The sequence below is a fragment of the Botryllus schlosseri genome, chromosome 5 (assembly GCF_051294905.1).
Source record: "Botryllus schlosseri isolate E-star chromosome 5, Bs_hap1, whole genome shotgun sequence".
Classification (NCBI taxonomy): domain Eukaryota; kingdom Metazoa; phylum Chordata; class Ascidiacea; order Stolidobranchia; family Styelidae; genus Botryllus; species Botryllus schlosseri.
Window position 1 is genome coordinate 12120350 of NC_137240.1, and position 18593 is coordinate 12138942.

At 40.2% G+C, this 18593-nt stretch overlaps 1 protein-coding gene across 2 annotated transcripts in view; it reads left to right on the plus strand.

The window, feature by feature from the left end:
- The window catches only part of LOC145439763 (cerebellin-1-like), a 32072-nt gene extending 13864 nt beyond the window's left edge, over nucleotides 1-18208 (plus strand). Inside the window, exons 2-4 of one of the 2 annotated variants that reach the window (XM_080317387.1) lie at nucleotides 7216-7266; nucleotides 12819-13320; nucleotides 17915-18208. In XM_080317387.1, the coding sequence (XP_080173513.1) occupies nucleotides 12826-13320; nucleotides 17915-18100 (681 nt within the window). In that variant the 5' untranslated portion in view covers nucleotides 7216-7266; nucleotides 12819-12825 and the 3' untranslated portion in view covers nucleotides 18101-18208. Of the gene's footprint in view, nucleotides 1-7215; nucleotides 7267-12493; nucleotides 13321-17914 lie in introns of those variants that run through there. The other variant, XM_080317386.1, reaches the window with a different exon arrangement.
- The last annotated feature ends 385 nt before the right edge of the window (nucleotides 18209-18593 follow it).

An 18593-nucleotide genomic window follows, 5' to 3' on the forward strand; every position in this document is an offset into this window, starting at 1 on the left:
CTCTTCATAGCAGCGAGTAAATGTCTTATCCCTGTGTCCATAAAAGAACATTGCATTCCAGTACAAGAGTACAAGAGGGGACGTTCATCTCTGACAGCACACCGGTTCAACACAAAATTGCAGCAGCGGCGCATCTGTTGTAGAGAAATGCATCCTATAAAGTTTCCGATTAGATTATCACTTTGAGCATTTCGGAATGCGGAAATTTCCACGAAAGAAGCTTTAAGAGATGAAATGTTTTGCCGTTGTAAACGGTACATGTATCTGAAATTAAATCGCAGCTGCGCGTCTATTAATTTGCTAATGAAAGTTATAACGCTCAATTTCTCGCGGATGAACGCTAGAAAAATATTGCTCTCGATAATTGTTAATTTTAGCTTTAAAAGAGAGATTTTGCCACAAACAATGGCTCGCCCGGGGCTACGAAAACCGATTCGAATACTTACAACAAGACAGCATTGTTACTTTTGTAAAATTCTTTGAAACGAGAATATCTACATGGCCAAAGACTCTATGGATTTCGTGCGGATTAAAACTTGGGCTAATACTCAAATGCGTCGCTGTTTATGTACAATCACGCACTGGCGATAATTTCTAGAAGTTTCGCTGTTTTACGTGATGCCGGTGCATTAAATCGGATGATATTGCATGAAACCGTATCAAACTTTTGAACTTTTTGTCCGTATCAGAAATGAGAATATCACAAGCGTGGTAGCGTGACAGAGACATGTCGTGCTGATGAATTATCGCGAGGACTTAGTTTTAATCAAGATGAGATTGGAGGCGGAGCGTGACGGTTGTTACCCCACGGCTATTATTCGTAGGCGAAAAATCTCTGTTTCGACAAAACTTATCATGGGATACTGCTCGCCTGATATTTTTGCTGGAACCACAAATCGCTAACCTACATAAACAGTTGATTACGTCATCGGGAATATTTCTGTTTTAACCGCGAATTCATCGTTACTGATACGACGCCGGCAATGCGGCATTGGTGTAGCTGCACTTATCAGATATAACTGTACGGTGAATCGCCTCACATTACGTACTCTCGTAAGTCGTATGATGGAATAGTGAGGTGTAACTTGAATGGTCAATGGACATCCATTTTTAAACCAGTTACACATACACCCAAAGGGCCGAAAAGGGTTGGACCCGAAATCATAACCTTACTCAGAAGTATATTGAGGTCATAAAACCTGCGTGCCTACGTGCATGCATAATTTGGATTAAAATGTTGTACTCGATTTGTAACAGGAAGAGTCTGCTGTTATCCCACTAGAAATAATTACAATGTACCTTCCGTTACATCCACTACGAGCTGAAATCCAATTAATTATACCAACGTCGACAGAAAACGTCCAATCCATCAGCAATGTAAGTGCACCACCAAATCCGCTGTGACACTATCATAGGGTCGTGAACGTCAATTTCACAGCGGGTCACATCACAAATATGGCTGCCTTTGACGGGCCAAATATCTTACAAAAGTGTGACCTAACCTTCAGCAAATATGTCAAGATCTAGAGAGTCATACACATCTAGGAGTATTTTCGACTGGATCATAGCCTCATATGGACTTATAGTATACCTTTGTCAGGCATGGTAGGTATGATAGGTGGTTCGTGGTATATATTTCTCATGGCGACGGAACAATTTGGGGACTCCTCCAAGCGATTCACCGTGTACGTTCCGTATTAGTGAAATCTGGATACGATCCCGCACACCTTTTGTGGGGTTCTAGGTGGATCACTGGGAAACGTGGGCCATATGCCATACCGAACTGAACTACCATTTCGGTATGCGAGAATCGCGGGGATCGGCTCTCAATGTGACACAGTTCTCTCATCCGGTTTAAATCACATATTTTGAGGAGTAATGCGGAGGATGTACTTTACAGCAGTGGTTCACAACGTTTTTGTCTTCGCGGACCCCTTTCGGACCGTCACGGATTCCGCGGACCCCCAGGAAGTTTCAGGTCAAATTTAGCTGAATTATCGTGCAATCGTCATCTGTCTCGTGCATATAATCACTATAGGCTTAGTGATAACCAGCAACAAAATGACTTTTCTTGAAAATAAGATCATTCTATTCGTATAAAAATTGGGTCGACTTCTATTATTTGAAAGCGAATTCTGTAACTGCATTTCTTGAAATACGTGGTCGTGTCTTGAAAATCCGCTCCTGCGATTGATATGAACGGGTGTCGAAAATCCATTTGCACTAATAAAGGTGGTGGCGAATGCAATAATCACGCGCAACGCGTAACGTAACGTAATAGGCTGGAACCCTGGAACTCGGGTGGATTTCAAGGGGAACCTTACGTGTCATATTGACATCGGATTTAACCCAAAATAAAGTATATAATCCATATTATCGATAACTCTATTTAGTGTCGGTCAGAGACCGAAGTCCGATTTGACTTCTAGCGTCAGACATAATGACATGTATAGGAAAAGATAGCAAAAAACTACGATCGAAGGTAAGTAAGAGGGATATATCATCATGGGGTATATATAAGATGTCTATTGTGTTGGTATACTGACATTAATATTCGGGAACGCTGTGATAGCTAGCGAAATACCGTTTCATACTTTGTTCACAAAACATCTTGCAGTGTCGCGATATATGTATGAGGTGAGAGTGGATAAACAGAAACCAAAGCCCTTTTCTAATGGTACACATTCAAAAATAATGGTTTATATTGTCGATTTCACGTGAATTAGTCGAAAAGGTCAATTCCACGATACGATAGATTGATGTAACTCTTGTAGTAATGTGGTTAAGTGGCGAATGAACGTGTTGAGACTGGATATTTCGAGGCCGACTTCTTCCAAACGTTGATAAATGAATTTTTTGGTCATATCACATTCTTGAAGAGCATCAATACTCTCGCGGGCAATAAAAGCTTTCCTGGCACTATGACGACATGTCATTCCTGACAATGCGTTAAAGCGGGGGGGGGGGACTTCTTTTAGATGGCAGCTCATGTAAGTCCCTAGTAATATTGCGTGCATCACCTGCTCCCCACGTGTATATGTCACAGTCGAGTGGAGACTAGGGAAAGCCACTCGCTGGCGCGAAAACACATGCACCGTGAGTTTGAAAATGGCCCACTACATTATGTCAACTACAGGAAAATTACGCGACTAGCACAGAGAGAGATGTCATCCCATATTCTCGCAGCCTCCCTGAGTCATTTGTTCTGGTCTTTTTAGCTTGTTACGGAAAACTGGTCGCTCGCGAACCAAAGTTGGCGGCTCCCTCTAATGTTGCGATGACATAGTCTCGCGAAAATGAGGGATCGGATGTTTATCTTTTCGCGTCAGTGACTTCTTAGATGGCTTTGTGCAAACAATATTTAAATTGCTGCTCACTACTCTCGTATCAGGGATATTTGTTCCGTCGCCTGTGACAGCATATGTTGTAATTAATCGAACATGAATGCATATTTCTAGCGGTTACAGCAAGGCCGAATTCACATGGTTTAGAAATAGTATGTTGAAGCAACGTGGGATGAATATATTTTGTTCGGTTAAAATAAAGTGTTTGGACATATAGAGTGATCCTGGCAACAATCGTATGACCAATTGCCATTTCACTGCGTTGGCGATTGCTATTATTCACAATAGTGCGTATTGTTTCTCTGCCGGAATAGTTTAATCTTTAATCAATTGGATTATTCATTTAATCCCGTTATATTCGTTGACAGTTTCGAATTATCATTACGAAGTACTCACTTTGGCAGTATATCAAGTCATGGACCAACCGGTCTTAACGTTTCTGTTGTGAAATGATTGTATCTGAGGAAGAAAAGCAAGTTTGTAATATTCTGTTACATGCAAATCATTATATGACTGATAGTACTGCCTGATAGGTCTGTGAAGCTAGTCGCGTACTGATTCACCAAATCAACATGGGCATTGCCTAGCTCAGACCGTGTTATGGTGTGATGACATCACTGGAGTTCGTGCCGTATTCAACACCTGTAAGTCTATATCCGCCGATTTCAAATGGGACAGGTCATAGAAGCACAGACTCCAAATATTACAGATATTACAGTCCCGGCTAATTCCCTCAACCAATAGGGTACCGTACACGATAGCGTGCAAATACTTCTCTTGTGTGTAAGTCCTGTAACATGTAGAACTGCCGTCTAATTTTATGTAAGAAATGTCCGTTGACACCGCAAGTGTTAGTTGTACTGTTAATTATAATGTGCGATTCGTACACCACTTCAAACATGCCAAAAAAGCTCAAATCGATAGAGGTTAGATAACGCAAACACTGTAATTTTGTGGTTTTGCCGATTATTCCGAGTACATCAAACGAAGTCAAGCGTCCCTCTGGCGAATACTAATGTGATTCACGCCTATTCATCTTCAAAGGATCAAGGCGCCAAGCTTCGCGAGTCGATCGACTGTAACATATTCCACAACACCCGAGCATCTACCGCACTGATATTAATTTTACAATACTTTAAAATTAACACAATAAATAAGAAAATCGCAACACAAGAAACATAGTTCGCGAATTCTATTTTCGTTGACCTAACTAGCAAAACGAATGCCTCATAACATTATGTAATATATCTGACATAATCTAGTAATAATTGATATATAATTCTACTTTTTAATGAGCATAATATGTCAGTAAAGTCCCAACACATGGAATATAGCTAGTGATTTATATTTTCGCAGGTCTAACGGGACCTACGATACTCAAGTGTTGTAGGCCTCGGGTCTACGTAGAAAAACAGATACGTAACATCGTTATGCAATTTTTCTGACGTAACGGGGCGTTTTTTCAGCGTTGTTGGTGCTGTGATACTGTACCGGTATGATTTGACTGAATTAGAGGTTTAGAGCCGGGAAAGTCATGTCAGAAGTGGAACAGATAACTGTCTGCCGTGTATGACTAATTGACAATGTATATTTGAATTGCATACATTCCATATCCGATGTCAGTCGGAAGACACAGGTCAGGTTTCAAAACATTCAGTATCGTATTGGCCAAAGAATTTAACAAGTGCATTCCCCACACAGAACGACTCAAATATCAGGCCCATGCATAGCCGAACGCACACGTCAGCGAATATAGATCGCGTCGTAGTGGTGATCAATTCAGCAAACCTATAGTATGAGGAAACGAACGGGAAATGTACTTGTTCAATGTCACGCTTTTAATCTTGATACGGCGGGCGTGTAAGTTTCAGTGCCTTTATCGAGTCCGGCGAAGTAGAGTTTCCCACGAATCGCGTTAAAATTCGGAACCAGCATCAGTCACCACGCTTCCCACCATATCCCTGTTGGAGACACAATGTCACGAAATTTGAACGCAGTATTCGCATACTGTCAGAGGCCGTTTAGTTGAACCATATCGCGAGTAAATTGCTGGAAGTCGAGGTTCACGCGTCATTGAATATCCGAGGGCAATAGCCGTTTCTCAAACGGTGACAATATTAGACTCCATGCATGGTAAGCCAGCTTATTGCTGAGGCGCAGTCTGTTTTACGCGTATTCACGTCACTCGAATCACGAAATGAAGCCGTGTTTGACTGAATATGGCGACATAATACGCGTAAATTTTTCTGTTCTCTACTAGAAAATATACACTCGGGCTCTAAAACCATGCCTTCCATGCTCAGTTGCTCATACAAGGCACGGTAAAGCTACGCATTTCTTGAACTTTGAGCGATGTCGCCGATTTCACTACCGAGTGCATTGCTCAGTTTAATTGGCTCAGATAACTATTTTGTCTAATTATTACTACGTTGTTAAAAATGTCTGGACTAAATATGTCCATTGTCCAGTGTTAACTTATAGGGGAAAGTGTGAGGTAGGGGAATACGTTTTGACTGCAAACGGTAATCCAATGTGTGACCTTCCTATTACTATGAAGGGTTTACGGCACGATAAGCCAGACCACCCACTGTTTTCACTAAAGCATTGATGAATATGCCTTCAATTTACTACCCACAAATCGAGTCCTTATAGATACAGATAACAGAAACGGGTTCGTAGCCAGGGTACCGTACGGCAAAAATCAATTCGTCAAAATTATTGAGATTATCTATTGCACATTGCGCCGTGCCATCGTTGTATTGACGGAATGTATATTCATGCGATGAGGACTCTGCGATATACGCAAATGTCTAAATATCTCGCATGCAAGCTACCATGATTCAACCATAATTAACACATAAGGATGAACGAAAGGTTAATATTCATGTAGAGGGCAATTCTTCTGACAGAAGAAAACGATCGTACGTTCACCTTGGCCAAATGCGACACGGAAGAAAATTTGTGCCAATCTTTAATGGTTTACGGCCCGCGAAGTGGGCTCTAATTTGGCGCAGTCTGATACGTTTGAGCTATATATGCTCAAGCGGGCTAATCTCATGGCCAAAACAACACTAAAATCACTAATATATGCGTACGCTGACTTTGCGCGTGGATACAGCCCGGGCCCTAGGTTAACTCAAGATTGTTAGTTATCGTAGGCCCCGGATAACTTAAAAATCTTTTAGCGCAACGCGCGATTTTCGGACAGCTGTTCCCCATTATTACGTGTAGTTTTATGATTAATTTTATAGTGAAGTCTCCCAATCACCGCTGCCAATACCTAACGAGTTGCTTGTCCACGTCCAGGCAACCACTACAAAACATATATGCGACCCGCGTTTTCATGTCGCTGTTTATACTTGTCAATAATGTTGCACATGCACATTGCACAATGCACGTCCATGGTTTACTCATGAAGTATTGACGATATTGATATTTGTTAAGTCGGAATTTTATCAGATGAGCTAACAACAAGTTTCAAATTTATTAGGATAATCTCTTTGAACTTGAACGAAACCATGACAGGCGTCGCATGAATTCATTGTTCGCTCTCGATTGACTGTTTTTAATATTGCTTCTTCGACATAGAATCCCGCACTACTCCTGTGCACAGTTCATTTGATAAGCTATGATTGTAGTATAGCTTTGGACCAGGCTATGTGGATTGACAACAAAATTGCATGGGCACTTTTTAAAATTTACGTTTTGAGCCAGCCTCAGCAAGAAGGTTAGGGGCATGTAACGTGAAATTGATACGCCCGCGCCGCGGTCACGTTTTCAGATGTAATCTGGGTATTAGATGTGTAACGTACCAAGTACTACAATGCGAAACTATTCAATTAGCTCCAAATTTCCTAGTTCTGTTATACAGGAACGAGCTGCAAAAGCATTTCGGCGATTTGGTGGGATTACAGTTATTTCGGTGAGTATAGTCTTTGTTGTACACGGTAAGTTTGTATAACGAAAGCATCACATCTGATGCGGTAAACATTGATCACTCATCAAATGGAATGTTAAGCGCAAGATGCTTGAAGGCACTTCGATTTTCAATTGCAAAGGAGTAAAGCAACAACGTAGGCATGCATATATCTTCTTAAACTTACTCCGTGCCGTTGAAAGGGTTGACGTCAAACGCGAAAAGAGTTGTCGACTTGTGTGACACGAGTGTGAGATTAATTGTCGTGCGGGTACAAATTATGCGATGTTTTTCGCACTTCATTTGGAGTGTGGCGGTCGGCCGTGGCCTCATACACAAATGACAACGCCGAAGGGCGTCGTTTTCAAGGGTTTCATTGACGTGTAATGCACGAGAGTGCAAACTTCACAGAAGCATGAATTTGCCTATTGTTCCGTACTAAATGAAGTAGCCCAAATTCTCGCCTGCGTCTACGTATTAACTTGTTGCATGTCGCGGACGATAGAAAAGATTTTTTTATGCAAGCGATAATCTTGTAATAATCTTGTAGTGAATATAACTTTACAAATTATTATGAGCATTATGACTTTCACGATAATATAACCAGACAAAAACTGGATATACGTGAGTCATATCTTTCATTTTACTTCTACACTTCCTTTAATATGCGATGATTTGAATATTGTAAAAGCCCCTCCTGAATCATCGACAATCATCCGTAGAGTAGATAGCTCACATCACGATCAGCTGTGGTACCTATACGGTCGTTTTATGTATAGCAGGCTGTCTGGTTTTAGTATCTGACGGCACACCGGCTTTGATATTTCGTTCTGGCTTATTGATGAATATCGATATTGGCTAGTGCTGCCACCGAGTGCCCAGGATCGAAAACAGCGATTGCACGCTTGGTAGCACCTCAGTCTGTACGCTGTTACTGCGTCTACCAAATCAGTATCGGTTTATTAATCATTTCATCAGTTGATTTTATCAGTGATTCTGAAACTCACATGTTCTACAACATATTCTCAAAATGAATATCTATCCGACCCCTTGATGTAATATCTGAATTGCGGGGCTTAGCAGCAGCCTAGCGATGACGAAACTGGTTTACTGAACAATGTGCATTGTGCAACCACTGGGCTAACTCACAGGTGCCAGTAGACTATAAGAAATTTTGTCGATTTAGTATTTCGTGGGAGCCCAGCTCTATTTTGCAATTAGTTAGTTTTACGAAGTCGAAGCTTGCTCACTTAAAATCGCGAGTCACTTATGGTTATGGTTAGGGAGTGTTCTTTCTGCTAAATAATACTTAAAATCACCAACACGGCCATCCGACTAGTACTCTAGATATTCCTACTTCGTAGGCCTACTTACTTGTACCAGGGTTGTAATGAGTCGAGTCGCGATTTTCTGATGACTCCACTTGACTCAGGTCATATCCTCAAAATACGCAAATGACTCGACTCGACTCGAGTCAATTTGTGTATCGAATCGACTTGCACTCGAGTCATTGCGCATGACTCAAGACTCAGACGGCCAAGACCGACATTTCATTGTAATTTCGAAGAACAGTAGAGTAACCAACCTATTGGGATTTCGTCTATTGGTACTGGTACATGACATTGCGACAAGAAACTGCTAAAAGTGAGGGAAATCAGTATATTATAAATGCGAACCATTCGATATCACCAAACAGAGTTATAAAAAGTGGGCTGAACAAGACTTTAATTGCAAACTGAGCACTTGAGCAGTCAACACAATGACTTGGACTCGGACTCGAGTAATATTACCATGACTCTGACTATAGACCCTCTGCTCGATGACTTGGACTCGGACTTGACTCGGTGTTGAATTGGAAATGACTCGACTTGACTCGAGTCAAAACTATAAAAGTGAGATTTACTTTTGACTCAGAGCCTTGTGACTTGGTTACAACCCCGACATGTAGGCCTACCCACCGCAGTCAGATCAGAATATACATGCCCATTAGGGCTCTTCAAGAATGACTTTTTTTCTCAAATCGTACTGGCTACTTGATAAAATTGTTAGGTTACCTAATTTAAGCCTACACACAAAATTTGGTTCAATTCCAGCCAGTACCCGCTTTGCTACAGGAGAAGAAAGTTTCTATTTATTATATAAAAATAAATAATAAAAGATTTGAAAATTTTCTGTTCACCCCATGAAAGTGTTAGGCTGTCTATAGAAACTATGCTCATTTTTTTGTGGGGGGATGACCGCGGTCATCCCAAATTTAATTCAAATATAATTTCAATACAAGAAAAGGGCAAATTATTCTATCAAATCATATTTCTCATTCGCAGCATTCATTCGGTAAAGTTTCAAACACAAAATGACATTCGCTCTCACATTCATACCCACACATATTCATTTCGGTTTCTTTTTCAGATTTCGTCATCGTCATCATCGTCCATCGGTCGTTCGTCATCATTCTTTCGTCGTCGTGTCTCCGTCATCACCATTCTCGTTCGTTCGCCATCCTTCGTTCTCGTTCATCAATCCCATTCAAGTCTCCGTCATCAGCATTATCTCTTGTCGTCCTCCATTCAAGTCTTCAGGTTTGTATTTTCGGTGATTGTTTTCCCTTTTAGGTTAGGGGTTCTTCCGCCTTTTCTTCGAATTTTTTCAAGGTGTCAATATGATTCCAATTTGGTGATTTTCTTATTCGTGTCGCCATCTTCCGCAGGATGTTTCGGGTCAAATTTCTTTTTCTTCTTCGTCGTTTTCGGTTGTTTTGTTTTCAATGTCTAGGTACCATTTATATTTTAGGATGACTTTCTTGAAGATCGAGATCAGAGCTATGGTGGTTTCGCTCGTCGTGCCTTGATGTTGCAGTATGAGCTTCAGCTCTCTGAGTCTGATGTTGAAGATTATTTCTATTTTTTCAGTATGTCCTGTGTGAATTTACATCCCCCAAATACGTGTTGGATTGTGTCATTTTCTTGTTGACACAGTCTACATTTGTGGGTTTCAATTTTTCCATTTCTAATTTTCAGTAGGTTTCTTTTTCTCTTTGCTTCACCGAATAGATATCCTTCATTAGCTAATCTGAAATTGATGATTTTTTCTTCGTTTTTTAGTATAAGGTTCATCCGCGATTTCTCAAGGGTGAGGTTATCCCAGCTTGCTTTCTGGTTTGCTTGGTTTTCGTGAAAAGAATTTAATTTATTGTATAACTCTTTGAATTTGAGTTTCTGCCAATCTTCTTTATCTATATTCATTTTTTTGAAGAGCTCTACGTGATCTGCCAAGCTCTTCTCTATTTTTAGCTTGTGTGACATCTCGTTGGTATAGAGTTCACCGTTTATTTCTCTAATTTTAGTTCCTAGTTCCTAGTACATCTTTATGTAGTGCCACATTTTTGTCGGATTATCTTGTTTTGCCATTTCTTTGTATTTAATGATGTGGCAAGATTCAGATAAGGTTGTCATGTAAGGTATTTTCAGTCCCCCTTCTGTCTTCTTTTTGATCATAGTTGTTCTTTTGATCGTTTCTATTCTTTCTGGCAGATATAAGTATCTGAAGAACATACCTTCAATCTGCTTTTGTATTTCTCGGGGTATCTTCTCTATTCTTGCTGTGTCCAACTGATTATGAAATTTCCTCATGCGGCATGCTTGGATAAAAATGTATATGCAATTGCATACGCGTAACTTTTCCACTTGACCTTTGTTACTATATTATTGTCACTGCAGTCGGTGGAACGACCGTCCCCGTTTCACGCCAGATTCAACTCACTGGTTTACAATACTATTCAACCATCCTTATTTACATAAATTTGGAGTACGGTATCCTGGTGTAAGGCGCCCCCACAGCTTCATCCCATATTAAACCTCCTCGATGAGTCGCATACTCCTATGTACACGACGCAAGGAACCATAGGCTCTCAATAATGTGTCACTACGAAATGCATTTGTGTGAGTTTTCAAGTAAAAATTTCTTCGATGGTTTGTGAGGTAACAATCATGGTCAAAAATCGAAATAACACAAGCTCTAACAGTATATGAGTTTACTTCAATTCTATGGGACTGGTCTAATAACTACTTGATTCGCACACCGTGCAGTCATCTATACCCACCCAAGTTAAATAATTCATGTAAACCTAGTGACGGGAATATTGAGCGCAAAGCAATGGTTTGCAGAAGTAGCCTACCTCAAAATTTCCAGTCGTTTCATGGTTACGAAAAAGCTGTCACAGACCGTCTCTCGTCCGGGAGTGATCTAAATTCGGATAGTGTACTTCATCATTCAATCGATTGCGGTGTAAGTAATGCGGCTTTATATCAGGCGATAATTCAAGCGTGTTGTAATAAATACCTTCCCTGTCCCCGCAGCTTGTGAAACATTGGCATTTACAGCAGGGCGGAGTTGCTTTCTCTAGGATCCTCTAGAACACACTCGCTTTATGAACAACTGTTCAATGTAGGGATATGGATATATTCTGATACGAAAACGTTATATAATGTTTATGCCCCTGTCGTTACCAGATATGAGCTGCAGCGTCACATCGCATTGGGAGAAATGAGGCTATATATAGGAAGCGCATGTGTACACGGAGCCAGAAAACGTGATGTCTGCTGAGTCTAGCTATATACTTGTTAGAGGTCGACCGATATTGATTTTTACAGGCCGATACTGATACCGATATATCGATACACTCTCAAGGCCGATAACCGATATCATAGGCCGATATTAATATGGAAGGAGCAGAGAACAATTTCACCAAAAATATCATATATGAGGCAAGATGGCACTTGTTTATGCCACAGAAAGCTGAACAAGAAACGAGAAAACTGAAATTGAAAAGAATTATTGCTTAATTGTGCACATTCGTTGAAATTTGCGATATACCAAAAAGCAAAACATGATACAAATTTGCAGATCAGTCCAGAAAAGGTAGCTTGTAATGCAGGAAGCATAGTTTCTCTGCATGCTCAGTGCTCACCCAGTTAAACTCGTCCTGGAAGGGCAAATCTGTCTTATATCGCCCTTTGCGTCGTAGATTTCTTGAGATTGAGAACACGGAGCACTGAATTCCATTATTTTTATCGGTCGATAATCGGGAGCTATCGATAATCGGGAAAGCTCTAAATATCGGCCTTTTAATTTGCCATGTCGATAATCGGTCGACCTTTAATACTTGTATGATGAAGCAGCCGCCTTGAGCCCAAATACTAGGATGATTGAAGGACGCTTGATTATGCTACAGTCGTTCGATCACTTGATGTAGGTATATGGCAATGACCCGAATTATTTTTTTTATATTTTCTTTGAAATTCCATCGAGAACACATTGTATGTCACATACACCTATCGTTGGATCATATGAGATCCAGATTAGCTGCATACCCTGACGGTCCATGGCAAAGGACATGGACAATGGACATATATGGATGGCTTGAATACGACACGTTATTTGTTCGGAATTATGCGCTAATGCATGAGTTATTTTACTTTGGCTATCCTGTATTTTTCAGTTCGTTACCTAGTCGATCGTTTGATTGCAGTATAGTTACTTACACCGATTGATAATTTCAGGAACACCATGAATTTAAAGAAGCTGGTCGTTACCATCGTTTTGAGTATCTTCCGCGTAACTAACGCGGACAAGATAGACGCTACCAATACCCAATCGCGAGACCGAGACGTGGACGCAAATATCGCCCTAGAAGGCCAATGCGTCGTTGTGTGTGATGCCGAACCAGTGGCCGTAAAATCATCTCGAGACGACAGAGTTCGAAGCCCGGCCGTCGAGCAAAACGGGATTCGAAATTTGTGGGACAACATGCGCTATTCTTGTGGCGACCTGGCCAGTGCTGCGAGCCGGACCCGGAATGTAGCTTTCACCGCCGTGCGCAGGACAAGCCTCTCAACAACGGAGCGCGATCCCATATTAGTATTCGATTATATCCAGTTGAATATCGGGGATGGATTCGATTCCTCTACTGGTATATTTACAGCTCCAGTCAGAGGGGTTTATTCCTTTTCTTTTCAAGTTTTCAGAATATTCAACAGCGACACATTGAAGATTGTGCTCAAGGTCGGTGAAAATATTAACAAATAGCTCATTTTCCACATTGCATACAATAGCATCGTCCATGCTATATTATGTATTGCTCTGCTGTGCATGAGTGACGAATGTTGATATTCCATTTGATATCATGAGCCGTAGTGTCATGTTGAGTTTGAAGAAATTTCACGGAGAAATGTGGCGTGTGCATACTAAATCAGTTGCGGTTGTAACGAGGTCTTCGATGAGTGCCGTAACATGGAATACGATGTGACATCAGTAATACACTAAAGATGGGGAACATGCCCATGGAGACGTAAAATCACTTGTTCGCGTTATTAGAAATAGCAATTAGCAATTTCATACTATGGATTCCATATCTGTTTTAAATGTGCACTGAAATCGCCCACCGAATCGCGTGTCTTCGCTCGTACAAATAATAACATTCGACTACAAAAACCTTTACAATAACAATTTTCGTCACGTCACGTTTTTCAATAATTTAATTTAAGACACCACCCTAAAATGACCTGACTTGAGTCGGACTCGAAATTTAGGAAATATGAAATGACTCGTGACTCGACGTCACATTTTAGAGTTAATTTTCAGGTCATTGAATATTATACCTCGCACAGCATTCTGAACCTATCAGCCGAACTGAAAAGCGTCCAAGTAGTCAATACCCTTTTGAGTGAATTCAATTTCCATTAACGTTTTGGATATGGTTGATTCCATTAGCAGCGACATCACAGAAACAAACCAGCTTCGACCAACAAACCATGCACTTAACTACCGTCATAATGGCATTGACTGGCAATACATCATCACCACAACCATGCATAAATTCTCCAAATAAGTATCGTTTGTGTGACACTAGGGTTGCATTTAAAACAAAAACCAATTGAAAACAAACATGTTTAAAACTGTTTTTCTTTTTTGTTATTATTAGGAATATTCAATTTTGCCGTCATAGTGAATTGACATCGACAATTGAAAATATAGGGTAAATATCGCTCCTTTGACGAAATATCTGTACTATTGCTGTTGAAACGACTGTTTTGAGGGTTCCAATCATCCCATATCACTATACATCGGCGATATCGGGTGGTAATTGTCCGTAGGCTCATACAGGATGTTTTTTGGAAAGTATTTACACAATTATGGCCTAATTTTATGACTTAAAAATACTTTTGTTTAAAAAGGCCAATGTTTAAAGCACTGTTTAAACATGTTTTAAACGAAGTGTTTTAAAGCACCGTTTGTTTTAAATGCAACCCTATATGTGACATTAGCCGAGGCTCCTCTAAGTTAAACATCTGTATATTACCTATGTCCGAATTCATATCGGGCTATATACGACATTCCTAACAAGATGGGCGATTGTTTTTAAATAACCATAGTCTTTGCACGCTGTTTCGGAAGTCGTTCGATGAACTTGAATCCACCCTGAAGGCCTGCACATATTTTGGAGATAGGATTAGGAGTGCACAAAGTCCAAAATGCGAAACCTAAAATATTTGTGTTTTAATCACTTGATTGACAATAAATTGAAATTGTAGTTGACCTAGCTTGACTCTGGTCGCTTTGATTTGTGTGACTTGACTTGACTCGCATTATGGAAATGACTCGTGAAGACAAAGCATGGTGACTTGATCCCAACTTTGTTACTAATATATTTGTGTGGAATGTCACTTTGCACGTTCTAGAACAGCGGTGCTGAAAGTGGGGGCGAAAGCAACTCAGGGGAGGCGCAAAGCCGTCTGAGAGAAATGACGTTTCTTGAACTCGGAATGAGTTTAATTTGTGCTGAAACTTCCAAGCTTCAAAAATGGTAACAATACTAATTATATTTCGATTTTAAATGTCATAATCGCGTCGTACCATCCACACACTGACGGTAGGCTTTAACTGATACCGAACCTTGCACTAATCAGAAGATGTTCCTGAATGAAGTGTAACTGGTGAATTCGTGTATGTATATAGCTATGTCATTGGTTTTTGATTTAGCTTATGATCAGGTACGTTTGGGCTAAGCTCAAGCGGGGTATTAGAAGGGATTAGGCACCCAAATCGCTATAATATCTATATGCTACGTGCTACCATTGCGCATGATTATGTTTAACAAAATATTCAGCGGGAAATCTTTTCGCGCTTGACACGATTTACCTCCAACTAGGGTTGCATTTAAACAAATGGTGGTTTAAAACACTTTTTTTTAAAACATGTTGTTTCAAGCAGTGTTTAAACAAAGGCCTTTTGAATAAAATTGTGATCTTTTTAAGTTGTATAATTATCCAAAAATTGTGTAAATACTTTCTAAAAACCATGTAGTATGAGTGTACAGACTATTTACACCCGATATAGCCGGCGTATACGATATGGAATGGTTGGAACCCGCGGAATTGTCGGCTCAACAGCTATAGTATACGCATATATAGATCATTGGTACGGAATGAATGTTCTGATGATGATGTCCGCCGACCGTAAAAATGCTGCACGACGATTTAGTCCTGATTGAGATGTTTTTGGTCCGTGTATGACTGCGGTTGGAAGCTTTTTTCGTCAAAGGAGCTATATTTACCCTATATATTTTCAATTGTAAATGGCATTCTACTACGACGTCAAAATTGAATATTCGTGGGCCTTGTTTCAAACATGCTTGTTTTTAATCGATTTTTGTTTTAAATGCAATTTATCATCCGAATTCCATATTTAAGAAGTGTCTCAACAGCCACAGCTCCTTCCATGCCACTAAACAATGCATGGGGATTGCAAACATTCTGGTTGCACTGTTTACTATTTTTTGATATGACGATAGGGGACGCGAAATTTTCCACTATCGTCAAGGGAGGGGGGTGTCGAAAAAAGTTTGAGAACCGCTGTTCTATAATCTAGATTGCAAACAACTTCCTAAACTAATTGACTGGCTGTTACAGACAATAATACAGACTCCGGTCGCGTTGTTGGCCAAAATCGACTGCCTGAGTGGTTCGATTCTTAATCGAGTATTCGACTTCGAGTCGAGTCTACTATCATTCGATATGACGTCATAAAAGTACGAAAGATGCGATAAACTGATATATGTAAATTGTACATGTACGTTTTATGCCACCATAAATAGAATAATAATGTCAGTTCTGTTGTACATTAAAGGTAATTTGGAAGTTTTTGACCATACCTATTTCATTGTACTTTGTGACAATGCTGCTGTGGGTTAATCGCGACTTCACAGAGATGACATTTCGCTTAGGCTGGTAGCTTTGTACTGCATGTATCGTATGAAGTGATACGACCAATCGACGTTTCAAGACCGCCACGATCGGTAATACTAATAATATATGTTACGGTGCTTATGATTTCTTCGTGGTTCATCATTCGTCACGTAGAATGCTGTGTAGCCTCTTATGCGACGCGGTGACAGTAGCCGGCTTTCATTTCTTGCTGTTGTTTATAGTTTGCGTATCGTTTATTTTATCGTCTTGGTATGTCTCTGGGATATCAGCGGCGGTATTTTAATAAGATGTTCGCACACTTGGTCGTCTTGCTTCGTACCTATTTGGATGGGATATATAAAGTCAGGCTACTGCAATCATTCCCTTCATATGTCGTTTCTTATAGACGACATTATATAGAAACTATAATTCTCGTCGTAAAATTATGTACTCAGAAAATTATTCGAGAATATATTATCATTATTCGAAAGATCGACTCATTGTGCCAATCCCTCGTTCTAGAATGATACTCTTTTCGTGGTAGATCTGAAATGTCATGTGGTCTACCGGATTCTACATGCCAGACATAAAATATTCAAAAATACGAACACCAAAACAACACAGTAACACGATTGAACCCATTAAAATCCGTTATTTCCCAAAATCCACGCATTCGCATGAATGATTCTGTTTTACCTATGAATCGTTCAAACATGAAATGCATTAATCCCTTACTTATTCTGCACAAAGACACGAAAAGAATTATAATAAAAACCCGTCGGAGGACAGTACGTTTTGAGACCCAAGTGACTTCGGAAGCGAAAATCAATTTTACACGGGAATTAATTTCTGCACAATCGATCCTGCCCGTAAGCCGCGAATTTGAATGCCATGACATGTAAGAAATGATTTAATTACTCGCGCATTCAATGTTATCATTCATGTATCACCGAATTTGTCCTATCATAAATTTAAGTTTTGATAACATTTATAACCAAAGTAGCATATGTGAAGGTTTTAAAGTGGATCGAAGGGCATATAGGGGATGGCGGATTAGATTGTGTCGCCTATAGCTCCATACCGATAACTGGAATTCTAAACCACTAATGTTTAGTAGATCCTATGTCAGGAATCTACTGGAATTCGACCGTTGCCACCGCACTTGATTTCGATAACGTTTCTGAAATTAACTTTAAATTATTTTTGCACTGCATCGACGAAGCATGGCAATTCAAAGATGCGTATATGATGTCGGCTACTTATCTTTTTGTGGTCACATAAAGTCGACTTCTTTGGCATGCAACACCGTGGAAAGCGATGCGTAGCATGAAATATTTATTGGATGCCAGATTGAATTACTTCTATCTTGGATCATCCGATCAGCCCCATAGTGATCGCCTTTCTTTCTGCAGAAAAACACCGCACCCGTTTTTGAGGGTTTCGCTGGCGGCAGCGCCTATGATTTCGATTCCGCACATAATCAAGGGATGATACTTTTGGAAGCGGACGACAGAGTTTATTTACAGGCCATGGAGAGTAGAATGACAGCCGGTTGGATAAAATCGACCTTCTCGGGATATCTTGTGTTCGAAAATTGATTTTTATGTCTAAATCGCAAAATGTTGTATTACCTGCTTTATCCGCTTTTGCGTTAGTGTTGGATGATGTGTTTTTTATGCAAATAAAATTGAAAAACGCCAAATTCATTCACCGCTAATGTGTATCAATCAGAATTATATATTCTTCAATGTATGCACACTGCACCCATATATAGGAGTCCCAAATATAGTAGCCTACCCCATATTCCAGACCCGTTAAATCTATTACGCTATATGATACTACTGAAGGCACGATTAACATGTGTTGTCTCTTCAATGAGATTCTATGCGATCGCAAAATTCTTACTCTGGCAACTGGTGATGTATCTGGACCAGAATCGGATGCAGCCAAAGTGACACTATGTTCACGAGTAATAGAGATTGGAGTAGCAGTATGAAATTTCGCGATGATTGTCCACCATACATGCATCGTGTCACATTATCATCTGCTGTACAGGCAGGGTCGCAGGCTCATGTAGGATAGCTGGACTCT